This window comes from Mustela erminea, chromosome 8, assembly GCF_009829155.1.
Source record: "Mustela erminea isolate mMusErm1 chromosome 8, mMusErm1.Pri, whole genome shotgun sequence".
Taxonomy (NCBI): domain Eukaryota; kingdom Metazoa; phylum Chordata; class Mammalia; order Carnivora; family Mustelidae; genus Mustela; species Mustela erminea.
The window spans coordinates 87,031,152-87,051,741 of record NC_045621.1 but is presented as its reverse complement, the minus strand read 5'-3'; the positions used below and the strand labels follow the sequence as shown (position 1 = coordinate 87,051,741).

Genomic DNA, 20,590 nt, shown 5'->3' with positions numbered 1-20,590 from the left:
ATTATTTGTCAATGTTTCTTTATTTTTTAAAGATAAATGCTAAGCCTGGAATAATTGATTAAATCACATAAGCGTTTTTAAATGTTATGTATTGCCATATCGCTTGTCCAAGGTGTTGGTATGTTTTAGTAACTAGTAACAAAAGGGTCAGTTTAATCATAACCTTGAAAAATTGTGTCATTTTTATTCCCTAGAAAATTTAGAAAATATTAAATAGTATACCATAGTTGCTATACTTTGCATTCTAATATAAATGTCTTTTGATTGCCTTTTGCCTACTTATCAAAGTTACTTTGTATCTGTTATACATTTTAATGAGTTAATAAGCACTATTACTAATTGCTTATTCTGTAAAATACTTAGTTAAATGCTTCACCGGTAATACTGAAATGATACTCTAAGGTAGGCTATATTATTATTTCACTTTCAATTTTACAAATGAAGAAAATTGATCATTGGTATTAACCTCTTTTCTCCCAAACCTTATTGTATGTATAGTTAGTACCTGATTTTAGCCCGGTCCTCTGTTTGTGGTAGGTTAGTTTTTTCCTCTCTTGCTAGAAGATTCTTAGGGCCAGGACACAAAAACGGCCCTGTTATTTCATACCATTACAGTACCAAGGGTTTCAATTATCAGTTAGAAAACATCATTTTATTAATCTCTATAAAGTTTCTATTCGAAAATTCCATGAAAGCTTATTCCCACCATGCATTGTGTTTTTATTTTCCTTCCTTCCTTCCCGCCTTTTCCTTTTGTTTAGCCTTCCTCATTTATATATTTTTCTTTCTCTCTGACAAGAGTTGGACCTTTCTCTCTGGATATGAACGAGAGTGGGTAGAAGGAAGGAGAACTCATGTGCTATATCTTACATAAAGGGCCATAAGTTTAGCCTTGTCTTGAAATGGCGTTCTATAAATTATCACATGATACGCAGACGGGATTGGAAGTTGGAGACATTCAGCACTCACCTTTAATTATTTAATTATTAACTTTGAAAAATATGTTTTGCTTTTCTATGTTTTAGTTTAGGAATTCCTGCATTTGGGGACTTCCATCTCCAAAGGAGGCAGCCCAGGCCACTCTGAAGCTCTGTGAGACCCCAGTGAGAAGCTGTTTTCAGTACTTGCATTTATAAAAGGCACCTGATGGCGTGGACACTATGTCCTCCAACCACGCCTGTCACTTTCCCTTCATGCCTGTCCCCTTTATCATCTCGCTGGTGGCTATGTACATCTGATCACATCTAGCTATCCCTCTGCTCTACTCTTTGGAGGCATGGAAAGCACTTGGGATAAAAAGATGAGCAGAAAAGGAGTACGGGAAGAAAAGGAGTGAGGGTAGTAGAGTGTTATGTCTACTAGCGCCCATTTTCACCCCAGAGCCTAGAAGTATGAGACTCTTGTTTTTTTTTTTCTGAATTTCATCCATCCATTCTTCCTTCCTTCCTTCCTTCCTTCCTTCCTCCCTTTCTTTTTTGAACAGCTGTTTCTCAGAAGAGACTTCCGTTAGAACATGATGCCAAAGGAACCTGCTAATGTGAACTTGTTTTTTTTCTTTAGCACTTTCTGCTCAGGAGCCCAATATATTCTCCCAGGCTGAATTGTCTTTCTCTCCTTTTTTGCTTGGTAGTGAGGACTGGAGGGAAGATTTGGATAGTACAGAATACAGAAGCTACGTTGTAGAAGTTTGCTTTAGTCTTAGGATTTCCAACATATGCTCTGTTATAATTCCCAACATCTAATAGCTCTTCGGATGTACCAAGATTTTACATTTTTTGCAATAGTGACAGAGATGTGTATATTTATACCTCAGGGTCTCTTTGGCCCACTTTTAGCAGTGGTAATTTACAAGAGACTCGGAGTATGAGAGAGAAGAAATAATTTCCTAACCCACCAGTTTGAGAATGAGTCAGAACACTTAACAGTGACCAAAGGATTTTATGCACAATCAGTCAGGATTTACTAGAGTAAATCACTTTCACTCCCACCACTGTGGGAATCATGTCAAGTCCAGTGTGATCAAGTCCGATAACAAAGGCAGGTGGCCCAAGACAGTCTGAAATTTATGAAGTTGTCTCATCTGTATTTTCCTCTGACTTTTGGTTGGCCACCCGTCATTACCTAAAGGAAGCATAGGAGAGGTGGGTGTAGGATATAAAACAAGTGAATGTGTGAAACCTGAGCTCAAGCTAACAAATGCTTATAATGGTAACGAATATTTTAAGAACTGTTTTCCATCAAGCGGTCTTCAGAGAAGCAATTACAAAGCTGCTGTTATTATGTGCTGCCACCTGGTGTCCGTTCTGTAGAATGCAAAGAGTTTTCTGCCTGGCTGATGGCTGTGTTTTTTTGGGGTTTGGGGGGATTTCCCCAACTCCCACCTCCCACCTCCCACCTCCACAACTGAGGATTTGTTTTAGGAAAGTTTTGTGAAGTGTCTCACTTGGATACAATGTCCCACCAGTTGCATACATATACATAATTGTCATTCAAATTTAGTTCTTCCCCCTCTGATTGCACTAAGCACCTTTTCCCACCTTCAGTGTGACTTGTTTTTGTTTTTTGTCATAAGAAAAATAAGATAAATACTTGCATTTCTTGAGTGGAAATCTGCTCCCTGCATTAAAATCACTAGTACCAATATCAATCCCTCACCTGACTGTTACCTATCAATTTGTGGGGAGAATGTCTACCTATTCCTAACACCTCTGACTTACTGAGGTTGACTATTTCCTGACCTATGTGTCTTCCTTAGCCCTAAATCTATCCAATAGTTTGTGGGTTTTTTCCCTCTGTGTGGAAAAATAGAAAAAAAATGTCAATACAGTTTTGATGATGAGTTGGTGAAACATTCATTTATTGGCTCCCACTAATGGATAAATTCACCTGCTAGCCATCTTGGGAAGGTAAGGATAGGTCTGCAACATTCCAAGCCAGGCTAAGAAGTGGCTCAGCTCCAAGAAGAAAGACATTTAAGTGCTTGTTTGACAAAAGTTCTTTATCTTCCTTTCTCAAAGTCTATGATGAGGCTCTGTGTAGACATGCCACAAATGACTCAGGAAAAGCTACATGACCCCTGCTCTGAAGACAATGGATACACAGGCGTGAATGTGGTCTTCAGGCTCCGGGAGACTTGTCTTGACTCCCATATTTGTGAGTTCTATGCCCTTGGGTAGGATGTAGACTCACTAAGTTTCAGTTTGCTTGTCTGTAATATGAGGTCTCACTAAGTTTCAGTTTGCTTGTCTGTAATATGAGGTCTCAAACCCACCTCCCAGTGCCATGTGCTTCCATGCTTCTTGCCTGTGTCCCCGTGGGTTAAAGGGAAAATTCAGGGAGGTCTTCTTATTGACTTTATATATTCAGACCTTATAATTTTGATTGTTCTGTGGTAGATGTTCAATAGCTACTGTGACTGACTTTGCATTTCAATTACTTAACAAGGCCAAAATACCAGGTATAATTGCCAGCACAGAGTGGGGACCAAGGTGTGCACAATAGCTCCTCTCACAGACACACCTCTGAGAGGTCAGAAAGACCTCAGGAAAAGTTCAGGTTTTTCCAGTAGAATTATAAATTAGAAGAGAATACACTAAACCAGAAGCAGTAGATAGTTGTGTTTTTTGTTTGTTTGTTTGTTTGTTTGTTGTTTTTTTTTTCTTTTAATGCTAGGAATGACATATTAAACCCCTAGGGAACTGAGGAAGAGAGAAGAGAAATACAGGAGATTCATGCTTTTGTAGTGCTTGTTACTGAGTAGCAAACACAGAGCAGGAAAAATCTAGAGATGTGACATGAAATTCGAGAGTCCATATATTCTTTTGCTCAAAAACCTTTAATGAGCACCTACTAAATGTCAGACCTATTCTCGGAAGTGGAAAAGCTCAAAGAGGTTTGCGATGATGTCCATATCTTTGAAGGAAATAGGGGAGTAGGACTTTCTCTCCTTTCTGAAAACCGCTTTATCCTTGAAGGGTCTATTTTAGAAGTCTTAGCAGAAACTGTGAGACCCACCTGTTCTGGCTAAGCCCTTCAAGTTTGCAGGAGTAATTCAATTCCTGAGTTGTCTTTCAATATACCGGACAGAAGTCACCTATAAGGATTCAGTTGCAGAGAGAAAGTGTTAAAGGTTTGAGTCAGGGCAAAACCTTGCCAATTGACCCTTTTCACAGCTCTCTCCAGAGCTGACAATGTCATCCAAGAGGCTCCTGAGTTACGGTAACAAGGTGACCAAGCTTTTCCACTGATATCTTGAGAACTAGAGGCAGCACAAACCAAACCCAGTGGATGCGGAATGAACAAGACAGATATTGTGATGCAAGTGGTCAAAAGCCCAGAGTACATCATTCCCAGAGTCAGGGTCCAACTTAAGTCATAGGTTAAAAGTTGTTCCCATTAGCGAATTCTCAGCCACTCTTAGACAATAAGCTTTTGACTCCCTTCCTGGTTGCATGATTGTCACTGACTGCACATGAGTCGGCTCATCACAGACCAGAATAATTCCCCAACAGAAAAGAGACAGAGGTAGCATCATTAGGAGCACCCCCCGCTTCCAGCTTCTTCTGAGGAGTTGAATGGTGCTTTGCGTGATTCCTTTAAATCAGTGCAACTTCTAAGGGAAGTGGAGAGTTTAGAAGTGGTGAGCCTTTGCTCTGTCCTTCCAATTAACATCAGGTAAAGTAGTTTATATGGAAACCTACATGGCTTCTACCTTGTCACAGACTATACATACTGGCTTTTATAATGTGAGCATTTCAACTAAAACCATGGTGAAATCTGACATTGACAATCTCCTGAACCAATATAGTTATGCTTAATTCTTAAAAAAAGACAGCATAAATTAGTGACCAGATTATAGGCTTCAGAGTTAGAGAAACTGGGTTTGACTCTAAATCTGACTGGCCTGAAGTAAGTTAACTAAACTCTGGGAACCTCATTTTCGGTGATAGTAAATGGACATATTAGTATCTTCATTATCTTTTCTTGTGGACCTAAAGTTCTCCTTCTTTAAAGAAATAATTTATTTTCTAAATAAATATAAAAAATAATAAATATATATTATTAAATATATAATATATAATAAATATAAAAGAATAAAATATAAATAAAATTAAAATTTATTATTTATTTATTTATTTGAGAGAGAGAGAGAGAGCAGCACATGAGCAGGGGGGGAGGGGGAGAAGCAGAGGGAGAGAAAGAGGGGCAGAATCCCTGCTGAGCAGGGAGCCTGATGCAGGGCTCGATCCCAGGACCCCGGGATCATGATCTGGGCAGAAGGCAGCCACTTAACCAACTGAGTTACCAGGCACCCTGGACCTAAACTTCTACTAGTCAATCAAACTTTAGTAGGCACTCAAAATAATTTATATTAATTTTTATTTTTGAAAAGAATGGAAAGAACTGAAATGAAATTAGGACATCTAATTGATAGCAGTATTTCTTCCTTTTGAAATAGAATTGTTTTAAGCAAGTTGAAAAATCTTCACTTTTATTCTAATACCGTAGAGACGTAATTTATAAATTCAAAATGAAATAGAGTGTCAGAGCGATTCGTGTTACTAAGGTTCTGAGACCTGCAGGTCTTTCCCTCTTTGACTTGTTCATCACATTCACCTACGAGAGAACATTTCATAGCAGTTCAAAGTTCTAACAAAGAACCGTGAGATAATTGAATTTCATGCAACTTCATTTCTAACCGGTTCCATTTCCAAGTTTAGGGAAGGGAAGAGTAATGCCAATACGTTCTGTAAACGATCAACATCTGAAACAGATTCAAATCAGAGCCATTTATCCAGGGCTTGCTATAGACTAGAAGCAAATAAGGTATAGTATCTCCTGCCAGGAGATGAAAAATATAGTGGGAAATATAACAGGCAGGTTAAATATGGGTTCCATCAGTCTGAGGGTGTTCCATATTCCCTGATCACATACTGTCAAAATAAGAGGTGTAGATCAGCAGTCCTTCCAATGTTTTTCTTTTCTCTATTTGGTGTCAGCTAATATTATGACCTGCATAGAGACAAGGCTATGGTTGCTCTGATTCATTTTGCTGCTCCTGGTGCCTAAAAGGAGAAATGGGCTCTAGGGGAAAAGAGGGTAAAGGTCTATGTGGTTTTCTGTGTTGTTGTTTTTCCACCTTTTTTCATTGTTTGATAGAAAAATGACTCTTCATTAGAAGACAATTGGGCCCAAGAACATAATGTTCATATTTATATGCTGGAAAGCTCATGGTTAAGAAAGCTTCGGGCATGTAAGAGCAATCTAATCTTGTTGTAAATATTAACTTTACTGAATCAAAACTGTCCTTTCAACCAAACCCGAAATTCTAAGAAGCAAGTGGAAATAACTACACAGAGATCTTCAATGGTAATTTTAAACATATTTTGTGTAAGTTTTTAGTGACCTGACTAAAGTCTTTCCATAAACTCATTTTTCTACCACTTTTATAAGATGAATTCAGTTATTTTGGACTGTTAAACCAAAACCAACTGCAGCAGTATGATATAATGGATAGAAACTTGAGTATATTAATCTCTTTAATGTTTTGCGACTTACAAAAAAGGCATTCTTTTTATTTTTTTAAGATTTATTTTGTTATTTATTTGACAGAAAGAGACAACGAGAGAGGGAATACAAACAAAAGGGGAGTGGCAGAGGGAGAAGTGGACTTCCCGCTGAGCAGGGAGCCTGATGTGGGGCTGGATCCCAGGACCTGGGATCACGACCTGAGCCAAAGGCAGATGTCTAATTATTGAGCCACCCCCGGTGCCCCCACACAAATATACACGTATAATTGCTTACGTAATACATGTTCAATGCAGGAAACTTGATAAACACCAAGAAATAGAAGGAAAATCAAAGCTGTGATTTTTATCACCTGATTTAACTATTGTTAGCACCCAGCTCTTTTTCCCCATGCCTAGGAGTTCAGTCATTGACTCAATGAACATGTATGTGTATGCCTCCTCTGTGCTAGGCACTCGGGAGTACTTCTGTAAGCCTGAAAAGCTTTTGTTATTTGAGGGACTTTTTTAGATAGGGAGAGAGATAGAGGTGAAATATACAAAAATTACCTTCTTAGAAAAAATGAACAGGATGAACTACATATTGTATTATGTAGATGAACTACATATTGTATTACGGTCGTTATTAAAATCTTCCCATATCAATATTCTTTTATAACATAGGGCTTATTATTTCATTACAGGAATTTATTACATGCAATTTATACAATGACTCTTTTAAGATATATTTTAGGTGCACAATATAGACATAATGGTGCACTTAATTCTTGTGCCCACAGCCTTAACAACTTGTGAGATAACTACTTTAGGATAAATTTAAATTCATAGGAATGTACTTGTTTAGTCAAAAGACAAGCACATTTTAAATGATTTTTTTTTTAAAGCATATTGCCAACTTCACTTCAGAAAGATGTGATCATGTACTCTCTCACCAAAATTGTATGGGAGAATCCATTTCTACACCCTTTCAGTAACCCTTGGTATTATTTCTGCTAATTCCTGCCAATTACATTGGCAAAGAGGGAAAAATAATTTCACTGTTTTTATTTGCGTATCTTTGATTTCTAGTGAGGTTCAACATTGAAAAAAATATTGGGCTGCCTAGGTGGCTCCGTTGTTTAAGTGCTAAATGTTGATTTCGGCTTAGGTCATGATCTCAGGGTCCTAAGATCCAGCCCCAAGTAGGGGTCCTCACTGGCCATGCAGTCTGCTCACAATTCTCTCTCCTCTCCCTTTGCTCTTTCTCTAAATATTTATACATATATATATGTATATTTATACATATATATGTATAAAATGTGTGTATATATGTATAAATATGTGTATATATATACACACATATATATACATATATATACGTATATATACACGTATATATAAAAATATATATATACGTATATATACGTGTGTGTATATATAATATATATATTTTTTTTTTTTTAACTAGGCAATGACACATTAGCTGGTTAGTTTTTCAGATTCTGAAATATACTGGAACAATGAAAAGAAGTAACAATGAAGGGAGGGATTCTGACTTCTGTTTTTACTTTGCTATTTTTGGCTTTCCGTGGAAACAGACTCTTAAGTCAGGGACATGGATACACAAAATTTGGAGTTTTAGAACTTGAAAAAGATTTTGTGAGGATCTCCAAATGAGAAATGTTTACTATAAATGTCATGATTTTTAAAAATTACAGAAAGTCTTTATCGTTACCCAAATTCCATACCACCTATAGATTTTAATAAAGAAAAGACTTTAATGAAGACTAGTTAAAAATAGTCTCTACTCATTCCAAATGTTGCTGATACAATATCTATGAATGATTTCTTCAAGTGATAACGCTTTTCTTTTTTCTTTTCCTAAGGAAAAACTGGTCTACTTCCTGGATTGTTCTTTCTAGCCGGAAACTTGAATTTTACAAAGAATCTAAGCAGCAGGCTCTGTCTAACATGGTAGGTAGTTCTGTTTCTACTCTTATCTTCACAGAACTATTATTGAATTAAAAGTTTGGTTTCATCAGAAATCACACTAAAGCCTCCAAGCTACAACGACTGAAAGCAGGATGGAGGAAATGACTCAATAAACTTTTAATCAGATGAAGGGAAATAGAACTTAGTGTCTGTTTTAGTAAGTGGTGCATTTGGAGAATAATCACAGAATGAGACGAATGGTGAGCAGCTATCTAGTAATGTGAAGGTAACACTTTAAATTAAGGTGCCATTTATAAATGCTTTATTCTTATTTATGAAATGATCGCTAAATGCAGCTACTTGCTCAAATAATGTATTATAAAGTATGTTATAAAATGCATTAGTAATAAATGCTTAACGGATGAGACTATGGGAAGCTGTTTTAAAGAATATTATAAGACGTAAATCCTATTAAACCATGTACGTGCATCTTTAATACATGAATTTAAGTTGTTATCTAGCATGCTATAAAGTGCTTCATACATTAATAAATAATAATAAACTGTTTATAAATGGCACCTTAATACAGGGTGTTACCAATGAGGAAACACTCTAAGTTAACCAAGTGATTTTTTATCTTAGCCTAACTGCGACATTCACTATAACCAGCTAACCTTTCTGAATATTTCTGACTCCGTCTAATGGAGCTAATACAATTTCTGTATCCTGTAGTTACTACGTAAAGTGAAATTTGTAGGGTTTCTCTGTTGTACCTGGAGGAAGGCCTCACGACGCCCACAGAGATTTGACAGTGACAGGAAGTAGGAGCCATTCCGAGCTAGTTACTGGGGCACCTCAAGCTCAAAACCTTGCTGCCCAGGCCCCAGAGCTGCCACGCCCTAAAGGAGACAGTGGGCAGGCAGCATGCCTGACAGCCTCCTGATTCGGAAGGACACCGGCAGGAACCAACCCGCCATACCTCATAGGCCTGATGGGCGACAGGGAAAGGGGTCACTTGGCAGGAGTTAACCACAATGAACTAATTTGTATTTGGCAGGTAATAAAACGACAGCAAGTTCTTTGCTTTCCAGCCACTAGTCCTGTTTGCTATGTAATCCTCTTTAAATAGGAAATAGAAAATCATTTGCTAGGAGATGTTTGTTTGTTTTTAAATAGAAGAACAAAAGGTAGCGTTTGGCTTGTTCCTGATAATTGCAATAGTCTTTATCCCCAAGTGGCTTGCTGATTTTGGAGTCTTGATGCGGTCCAATCTGTAAACTAATTATAAATAAATTAAAAAATACATCTCAATCCTTTGTATTTTTAATTTAAACTGGCTCAGAAATTTGTTCTAGCCTTTTGTTTGTTTTTATTTGGGGGCTATAGTAAGGTTGGGAAAATCTTTTTAAGAACAATAAAGTACCCCTAAGGGCCAGTAACAAAACAACTCCCATCCACTCAGGGGTCCTTTGTCTTCCCTTTGAATGACTTCTAAAAGGGTAGTCACGGGGTGCCTGGGTGGCTCAGCGGGTTAAAGCCTCTACCTTCGGTTCAGGTCATGATCTCAGGGTCCTGGGATCAAGTCCCGCATCGGGCTCTCTGCTCAGCAGGGAGCCTGCTTCCTCCTCTCTCTCTCTCTGTCTGCCTCTCTGCCTACTTGTGAACTGTCAAATAAATAAATAAGTAAAAATCTTTACAAATAAATAAATAAATAAATAAAAAGGGAGTCAGGAAAGGGAGGAAAAGTCACTTGCCTGGCCAGTGTGGCTGCTGAGAAGATGATCTTCCTCCTGCTGGGTGTGAAGAGTTCCACTGGAGCAGCATTTATGTGAATGTTCTGGGAGAATGGAGAGATTAGATTCCAAATTAAAGCATTTGCTTTATTTTTATTTTATTATTTTAATCTCCTCGTCCCAGGACCAGGAGATATAATTATCAGCTGTTTAATTTTATACAGGTGAAAGAAAGCTCTTTCCTAGATCGCAGGCAAACCTTTCAAGTCAGCCCACTAATTGCTTGCCTCCAGTTCAACCTTCAGAGTTGTAAATTGACAATAGATTTTACTTTTAGAAGAAATTCGTTAATTTCTTAATTTTTGGCAGTCCCTATTTATTACTTCTGGCCCCGTTTTCAATGCTCTTATGGTTTTCTCCCAGGCACTCATCTTCAAGTGAATTCAGGGCAGGAACTAACTGTGTTTTGTGGTAATGAGGAAGAGAATTACAGTTCATGTTTGTCCTGCATGAATTGTCGTGCTCCTCAACTTCTTGGATACATTTCTAACCAAGTATTAAAGGCCTAGTGGGATAGCCCACATTTACCAATTCCAGTCTCAGAGAAACGATACGATGATTGCCAGGCCTTGATTAAAGATGCTGTGGTTTTATTTTGAAAGAGATTTATGCTCAAGTTTCTGAATTTCCCTTGCACCCCCTTACACATGTCTTGGTATTGTTCATTGTGCTTCTGGGAAGAAGTCTGTCCTTTCCTCCAAGGGGTCAGTAGAAAACTGAGTAGTACAGAATGTGGTTTAAAGAGTAAATGGCATTTTAATCTTTATAGGAATGATCTTTGAATGCTAATGCGGTGGTAAGACAAAGCAGCAAAGTAGCTAGGAGCAGGGCTTTGAAGTTCAACCACAGGGGACTTCCTTCCAGTTTTGCTGCTTAGGACCTGACAAAGTCATTCAACTTCTTTGAGCTTCAGAATCCTCATCTGTAAAATGGGGATACTGATATCTGCCAAGAGAATCAATAGAGAATGAAATTAGTTAATAAAAGAAAAAATAAGTAGTAGTGTTAAATTAATAATATGGTCTCATATACTCTATCAAATAAATAAATATATTCTATAATATCTAATACAGGGCATGAGAGAATTATAACATATTTTTACAGCATATTAATTTTGTCCTTGAACTGATGCAGACACGTGTAGAAGAGAAAAACACATTGATTCAAGGAATACCAGTATATATGATCTCCAAAAAGAGAACTATGTATCCATAGGCAGCTTAAGTGTTGGGTCAAAGCACTGAATAGTTCTTAATGTGAAGCCATCATTTCCATCTGGGACTCTAGATGTATCTCTTGCATGACCATAGATGCTTTCCTGGGGCCCTCAGCCTCTTCCACTGGCTGCTACTCTGTGACTTTTGCATTTAACACAGCATGCCACAAGATGTGCCTGATTCCACATTTCATGTCTAACTCTTTCTTTCTCACTGAAATTCTTTCAGTTTGCACCCAAGTCAGATTTCTATCAAAAGCAGCACCCTCCCGGAACTAGACACAGAATCATTTCACTGGCGTGTGTAAATGAGAGATTCATAGGCTTTGGGTCCTCAGTGACCTATTCAATGAAAAAGAGGGCTGACTCATTCTATTTTGCTTGTTTGTTTTAAGTAGTGTTGGGTCCATGGTCAAAGAAACGAGACTGATACAAAGCGAAGGTCAAGCAAAGCTTTTTTACGCGCCAAGCATTGAAACAAGGCGACCCCTCCCTGCCTCACAGGCTAACGTCTATAGAGCAAAGGCCATGTGGTTGGTCCTGGCCACACACAGGTGGCCAACGAGATTGTAACACACAGAGAAAGCTGCACAGTCATGCTAAGTCACACATGCGTGGCCAATGGAACTACAATTTACCCCATAGTAGCTATTTGAACTAGCCTCTCACCTTGGACAGAATTGGCGCCCAAAAGGTGCCCAAAAGGCGGGGCCCACACTCCTTGGTAGCTAGGGAGACAGTATGTGCGCTCTACTGATTGGATATCTCCACCTGACCTGACTCATCCCCCACATTTGGGCTGTTATCTCCACCTGGACCTGACCCACCCTCTATATTTGGGCTTTGTTACCTGGGACTGGTTCCCAGACTTGCTTTTAAGTAAGTTCCTCGGGGCCTGGGGCGGGGGTGGGGGGGTGGGGGGGTTGGCGAGCAGGGTCAATTTAAGTTTTACTGCATAAACAACAAAATGGCTGTTCAACCCGGGTGGGGCCACTCTGGCTGAATAGGTCCTTACAGTAGGACATTCAGGGGTAACCTCCCGCTTACTACCTGTCCTTTTCTAGCAGGAAGGGCATCATAGAATATCCCAACCCCAAATCTAGATACGATAAAACCTCATAATGCAATGCATTAGTCTTTACCAAAATGGGAAACCACCCCCCTTCTTTGTCTATATATGCTGTCTCTGTTTTGTTCACTTCACCTTGGACCCGAGAAAGTTTGGTTAAGACTGGCTGGCCCTCCTGTGTGAAGGAGCATTTGAAAACCACTGGTGTAACGATGTCCAAGGTTTCCTGGATTACGAAAGAAAGAAAGATGCTCATTTCCTCACCTTTTTTTTTTTTTAACCCTATACTGATTTGTAACTGACTTTAAATATTTGAAATATATTCATTGGAAAAAATGCTGAAACCATTTTTAGTAAAATGTATAATAAATATGTATATTTTAAAAGTCATTAGTCAAACTCCTACACAACCACCCCCTAAATCAAGACTCTGTCAGTTTTCTAGAAATCTCACTCCCTGCCATTTGTCCCTTTATCATCCAGCTTCTTCCCTTGCCACATAGGCATTTTAGTTATTATTTTATAATGTTCATTATCTTCCCACCTGTGTCCACAGCCCTTAAGAAATGTAGTTTACTTCTTCTGGTTTTGAATTTATATAAATGGAAACACAGTGTATGCTTCTTTTATTTCTTGCCTCTTTCTTTAAATATGTTATGCTTCTTCTTTTCATTTTTTTTTTTCTTCCATGTTTTTTTTTACACTGGTTTAAGTGATGTCATTTGTTTCTATTTTGTTAGTGGCTTGCTTAGCATTACAACATTGATACTTACCAAAGCCTAAAGCTAATCAAATGCTTTAACCTCTTCCAAAATATTACCTTAGAATATTTTTAATCCGTGTATCCTCTTCTCAGCATAGATGCTATTGATTTTTGCTATTGTAATTCTTTTTTTTTTTTAACACCATCAAACAGTATTTTTGTTTGAAATAGAGTAAGTGTTGATTTAATAGTTGCCATGTTCTTTGCTATTTCCTTCTTTCTTCATTTTCTACTAAGCCTTTTTCTTTTGTTTGAAGTATATTCTGAGAAATTCCTGTAACAACCTAGCTCAGTGTTACTTGTTTCAAGTATCTCTATTTCTCCCTCATTCTGGAAATATATATATTCTTTCAGGATACAGAATTTTGAGTTGGCACCTGCTTTCTTTCAGCACATCAAAAATGTTATTCCACTGTTTTCTGTCATCTATGTTGTGATCAAGGAATTTACCTTAGTTCAATCACTGTTATCTTGATGCTCATAGTATATTTATAATTAACCTTTGTTTTTCCCAGTTTTAATTCTTCGTTATGGATTGTTGCCTTGAAATAGTTTATGACTGTCACTACTATATTTTAGAAAAGTATCTTATTATTAACTTATTTTGCTAATACCTTTTCAAATGAATCTTCTTTTATAGTTTCTCTTATTTTTTTCCAATTCTTTAGCTAATCCACATTGTCTTCTTAGTCTAGTCCACATTTTACATTCTTTTTAAATCTTTTTTTTGTTTTTTTTGTCTTTCTGAAACTGCATTCCAAACCATTTCTCTTGATTTATCTTGTAGTTCTTTAATTCAATCTCCCTTTGTGATAACATCTTTATTTTCAATTATTGTTGGTTTTCATTTCTAAAACTTTTTTTTTTAATTTATAGTGTCATTTGTGATAGTTGTCTTCTGCAGGACATTTTCCAGATTCTTCTTTTATTTTGTTAAAATTAGAAGCCTGTAGTTGTTTTATATTCTGTGTCTTGTGACATAACATCTGAAGTCTGGATCAGTCTGTTTTCTGTGCTTCTCACTCTGTTGCTTTGTTTCCCTTGTGTGTCTGGTTATTTTGACTGTGTGCTAATCATTTAGGCCTAGGATAAATATTCCTACTGCAGAATATTTTGCATTTTTCTTTTGAGGTCACACTCTTGGTAATTGATTAGCTCATCTAAGTTACCAGTTTAAACTCTCAAATTGTGTATACATAATAGGAGCATATACAACTTTTCAGAGACAGAATTATTCTCCAGTCTCCCTTTTTATTTTTTTCTCATCTCTCACATTGCTCATCTACAAAGGCAGTTTTCTTTATAATCCCATGACTTATAGAAAGAGAACAAGTTCAGCATTGGTTCTCCTTTATTCTTTCATAAGAACTCAGGCAGCCCCTTTTCCATTATTCTGCGAAGTCAATTGATCAAAATTCAATTGTATAGTATAAGCAAATGTCCTCAGGCAAAGAGCAATTATGTTGATTTGATATTCAGCTTTCCTCTCTGGTTCAGATTCTCATTTCCCAAAAATATTTACCCTAGCAGGTCCCCACTATCTCATAGGCTTTCAATATTTTTAAGGTAATTTTTAAAAAGAAATATTTTTTTTCAGCATTTTTCATTATTTTCAGTGGAGAGTTGATCTAAATAGCATAGTTTCTCATTTACAATCTACCTCACTTTCATTTAAATATGCATTTGGTTAATCAAGTTTGTGCTATTTATATAAGCCTTGGTAGGAAAAGACTTCATAAGAATATGTATTGAAATCCTACAATGAACAGCTTGCTCATTAGGGCTACATATAAGGCATAGAGATATAATCAAGATATAGTCTTTGCTTTATAGCATCTTTGCCAAAAAAATAGGGTGAGATGAAATAAGAAACATAAAAGAGTTTTTCTGAGATTTAAAGGAGGGAGAGCTCACATCTGTGAAAGATTTGAATTGGGCCTTGAAGGATGGTTATAATTTCAATATGTGGAGATTTATGGGCAGGGAATTCCAGTGAATTAAAAAATATGAACGATGACATGAAACTGAGAATGGGCAAGGTCTGTGTGCTAAAAAGAGAAAAGAGGTTTTTTTTTAGTTTGGTTGGAAGATAAGATTTAAAAAAAAAAAAATAGCTTGAGAAATGTGCCAAGGACTGGGATTTGCTACCAGGGGCAAATCTTTAAGAAGACAAGCCAGTATTCTCCAAATATCTTCACCCTAGAATAATCTATCATAGCTGTTCTTTTTAATAAATATGTACTGAACAGGAGTATGACCCAGGTGTTACATGTCTTCAAAGGACTAGGCCTACCATGAAAAAAGGCAAGAGAGGAGGTTGATTGTTCTAGGATCATGGCTTCATCTCATTTAGCCCAAGAAAAACAAGTTTTGCCTCCAAAGGCAGCTACATCATATTTGCTTTATCTGCTTAAAGAAGTCCTAAAGAAATAAGAGTTTGTTTTCTCCTCTGAGGCCTGGACTCACACCCCATGCATGTCTCAGGCACACCTGTCTATTTTAGTGTCACTGAAGTATTTCAATCAGCTCCAGCACTTTCCAGTACAATCTTCCACCTTGGTACCTGCTGTGCTGTGTGATTTTAGATCTTCTGCTTGATATGGACTGGAACCTGACTCTAGCCATGCTATGTGACAAATATGCATTCTTGGTTTAAAAAGTGATAGATTGCCTTATGGGAGAGAAGCTTTGTAACTTAGGGCACTCATTCATTTATTTATTCTATAAATAATTAACAATTCCTAACAGGTATCACACAATGTGTTTTTAAACCCTAGAGATATCAGATGAATAATTTATGATCCTTGCTTTTAAGGTGCTTGTCTTCTGATAGAGGAGACAGAATCAAAAGTAGGTTTATTATAACAATACCTGACTAAAGTGATTATATATATGGTGTGGAACCATAGATCTAGTCACAATTAATCCTTCCCCAGAGAAACTCTTTTTCCAAGTGATGCTCAACCTATATGTCTCTCCACTTGTTCATTCTGCAAAATCACTGAGCATCCTTGATGTTTTAACTGCTAGGCAAGGTGTTATGAAACATACAAAAATGAATCAGACTCAGATCTTTCCTTTGAGGGTCTAGAAACAAAAAGTATGCCCATAATCCAGTAATTGTGGTGAAAAAGTAGACATTGACAATTGCTCCAAAATGGTATGAACAGAGGCTTGAGTTAGTTCTATAGTAACTCAGAAAAGAGAGATTGTTTCCAGTTGGAAAAGATTCTAAATATATGTCAAGGAAGTGACAGTTGAGCATGTTTTTGAAGGATGAATAGGATTTTGAGGCAGAAATGGGATGAAAAGGACATTTTGTGTAGAAATAAGGGAGTAACCAATGATAAAATGTAGGAAATTAAATCTCTTATTTATTATACAGATATGTATTGAAATCTTGCCTTGTCCCATGCACTATGTGCTAATCATTTGTCTTGAAAATGATTCTTGGAAGTTCCCTAAGGCTTAGGGTACATGTCCTTCATCCAAAATATTTTGCATCTCTTCTATGAGTTGCCTTGTTGCTCTTCAACATATATTGTGGCAACCTTTCACTGGTAGGTGAATGTACCTATCAGTGAAAGGTTGCCTCAAGATAAGATGAGGGAAGCAGGCACTCTAGTTTGGGTAGAAAGTCCATGTGGAAACACCTTAGGAAAGAACTTGAACAGGATTGTGAGCAGACATAATTACATTCTGTAAGCACCCTGGAGCCCTCTGCAAGCAATACCAACTATCCTCAAATTAGGGCAGATTCAGAGTTTTCAGAGACAGTTTTGAGGAACTAAGATATATATTTTTTTTCTACTTTTAACACAAAAAAGAAAGGACTTCTTAAATTGTCTGGGAGACATTTTCTACAAGTCTGGTGAAACAAAAGAGAGCCATGAGGCCTGTGCTCTTATTGACAAAGAAAATGGCAAAACTGCTAAGTTGTCATCAGTATGGCCCAATGCACTTAGTGAATCACAGGTCATCTTCTCACTCAGAAAATACTTTAATATTCTCATATGTCCTTGACCATTTACAATATGGTTCTCTCTGAAGACATCCTAGTGCAAAAAAAGCAACCAATTCATCTGAGAGAACATGAGCCTAGTAGCACATCAGTGGGAGCCAGTAGCAAGCCTGGACTTGTTTTCATGTGATTCCAGAATATATGTTTGGTGTCATACCTACTAAAATAAACACACTATGGAAAGTTTATTTGTGGTTTAAGAAATTTCTCTTGTCTCCACATCCATCAAAATTCAGACTTAGTGGAACTTACACTCGTCAGTTAGCTATTTCTGTTATATTTATCCCACACTGCTCATGAATCCTAGTTAACATAAACTTAGTCTGACATAAATTCAAAACCATTATAAACATTTTAGGCAATATTTCTCCCGCAAATTGTATGGTTCTGAAACTAGTATGTTCAGTATGGACCCTAGATACTCATTGCTTGTGTAACTCTTTTTTGGGAGGAGGGTGCTACTTTTATTTTTTTTCTCTTCACATTGTACTGATAATTTTTATTCAGAGGCCAACACTGGCATATTTTCCTTTTAATAACAGAAAACTTTCCCAAGACATTTAATAAACTATTAACCTTTTCAAACCACTCATTCAGCCATAACCTTGAAAGCAAAAAAGAGTAAGATAAAAGGCCTCATTAAAATAGTTTGTTTACTTTTTTAATATTGTTTACTTCTAATGCAAATAATGAACACAAGCATTAATTAAATAATGTAATACATCTAATGTTCATTTACTGTAGTATGGCTTTAATAACAAAATGGACTTATTTATAGGAGTAAAATGATGTGATTTAGCAAAAAGATGAAAATAGTTTCAATCAGAAAGCTATTCATGAATTATTGAGTATTCTGTGCAAAATGAATATGGAATTATTTTATCTTTGTAAAGTGAGTATTGAGCCCTTATTTGGATCCCTGCTCAAAAAGATCATAAACATTGGAGGGCAAACAATAGATCTACCAAACTTAGCCTAATGAAGGCATCTTAAATTTCTGCTTAATCTTTTAATTCTCCTAATGATAGTGCTCTGGCAAAGTCAGCATGGTTAACATCGGGACAGTTTTTAGCATTGCGACAGGCTGTACTGTCATATGGCCTCATCGGACCTTTAAAAATTAGAAAAAAATAATAGTCCAAGACCTAGAGGATGATGGGTAGAGATGGGAAGAAAGAAAGAAAGAAAAGAAATTGAATTCTAGTGTTTTATTAGCATAAACATTGTAAGGAAAAAAATGAAATCAAGTAATCAATATTACTATAAATGAAGCCATGTACTCTGGTTATAATTCTCTCAAGATTTAGCTATTAACCACAATAAATTCTGTATCTTACATAATTTTTAATAACCACAAAAATCTATGAAATTGATAGGATGCTTTATAAATGGATAATAGCTTACTGTCCAATAAACCTCACCTTAGGCTCTCTCAGAAAACTATTTTAATTATGAAGTTTGACTCTCTGTGGTTTATCATTTTGGTCAATGTAATGTATCTGATTTAGAGTTTGCATTTCTCCAAGATAAAATAGACTTTTACTTCACAGTGCAATTTGAGATTAACTGAATATATGTATTTGGTCTTTCTTAACGGTTCACTACTGAGGTGAAATGCTCTGGGAAGCAGTATACTGTATCAGGTAGAATAAATCAGATCACCTGGGTTGAGAATCCCAGGTTCCCATTTTATTTTAATTTTTTTAAGATTTTATTTATTTATTTATTTATGAGAGAGAGAGAGAGAGAGAGACAGCCCAAACAAGAGCGAGGGAGAAGCTGACTCCCCACTGAGCACAGAGCCTGATGTTGGGTTAGATGCTGGGCTTGATCCCAGAGTCCTGGGATCATGACCTGAGCTGAAGGCAGATGCTTAACTAACTGAGCCACCCAAGTGTCCTATCAGGTTCACATTTTATTTGTTCCTATAGTCCTTGAATATTTCAATTGCAGTGTGAGTTTAATAGGAGTCCTTACCTCAGACAGTTTATTGTGAGATTATGTGAGAATACTGATACGGCATGCCTGGCACACAGCAATGATAAATACCAATTACATTTGTTATTATTGATTTTATTACTCCATGGAGCAATAGAGTATAGTGGCTAAGAGAGAAGTCACTGGAACCCAATAGAATTGGATTCAGATGTTCAAATTGCCACTTACTGGCAGTGTACTTAAAATCCCTGCCTTCATTTTTCTTAACATAAAAACTTCAGGTAGGGAAAATTCCTTCTGTCCAAATACAATCTAAAATTTCTGCAGAACCTCATTTCTTACTCATACCACTGTCCAAAACAGGTATTCCTGGTCAGTTTTCTGCCATGTGGTGCTTTTCTCGTCTTTTGGGTCCGCAGACTCCCTGTGGCAGATGAGAGAAAGGTAGAGAGAACATGAGAAGGTCTGTATGCTCCTTAAAGCCATAAACCCGGAAGTGATTCACATCGTTTTTGCTATCAGTCCAGTGATGACAGCGGGTAATATGGCCACGTGTTGTTGCAAGGGGGACTGGGAAAAGATGGAGGCCCTGGCTAGTGAGCTGCTTCCCTTTGACAACACAATGGTGGTGTAGCACTACTCATCTCTGCCACAAGGATCAGTGATCTCAGCCCAGGTTCTCTAGAGAACGAGGCCTCAATTTCATGCCCATCCTTTTTTTTTTTTTTTTTTTGAAGGCATGAATACATGATTTAGAGAGTGAGGCACACGGAAGTGAGGCAGGAAATGATGGGGGAATAGTGGAGAAGCTGTGTCATCAAGCAAGCTGCAACTCTCCAGTGAACCTCAAAGAGACACAGAGAATCACTAGGCAGCTGCAGCACTTGACTTAGAAGGAAGCTGCAGGTAGGCTGTTTGAAGAAAGCATGAGGCAGTCTGTGGGAGAGAAGGAGGGATGGAGGAGAGTTATGTTTCTTCTCATTTCCTGTTTCTTTTTGGTTCACCGCCCAGAGTCTTCACTGCCTATATCAGATGAGTCCTGGGCACACTCTTGGATGGCTGCTCAGAAAGCCAGATTCTATACCCTATAAACTGGTAATTTATACAAATCTGAAAATAGATGAGGACCCAAAAGCCCATCTGCACTCTGGCAACCAGGAGGGAGGGCCTCGAATTCCAGAAAGGTGACTGACCATCCTTAGGAAGTGGGACCAAATGGGTTCAAGCAGGTTGGTTATGTGCAGGGACAGCTGTGGTAGACTGACAGGATGAGGGTCTAGGTAAGGACTGAGGGAACACCCAAGGCATCGAAAAATGTGTCCAAGCTAGTCACCTTGCAAAAGTAAATAATA

The 20,590-nt window shown here is 37.4% G+C and overlaps 1 protein-coding gene across 2 annotated transcripts in view; it reads left to right on the top strand.

Moving 5' to 3' along the window:
- ARHGAP15 (Rho GTPase activating protein 15) overlaps window positions 1-20,590 on the top strand; it is a 601,111-nt gene that overhangs the window by 93,814 nt on the left and 486,707 nt on the right. For both annotated transcript variants that reach the window (XM_032356220.1, XM_032356221.1), the window contains exon 5: window positions 8,393-8,480. In XM_032356220.1, coding sequence (XP_032212111.1) covers window positions 8,393-8,480 — 88 coding nt within the window. The remainder of the gene's footprint in view (window positions 1-8,392; window positions 8,481-20,590) is intronic.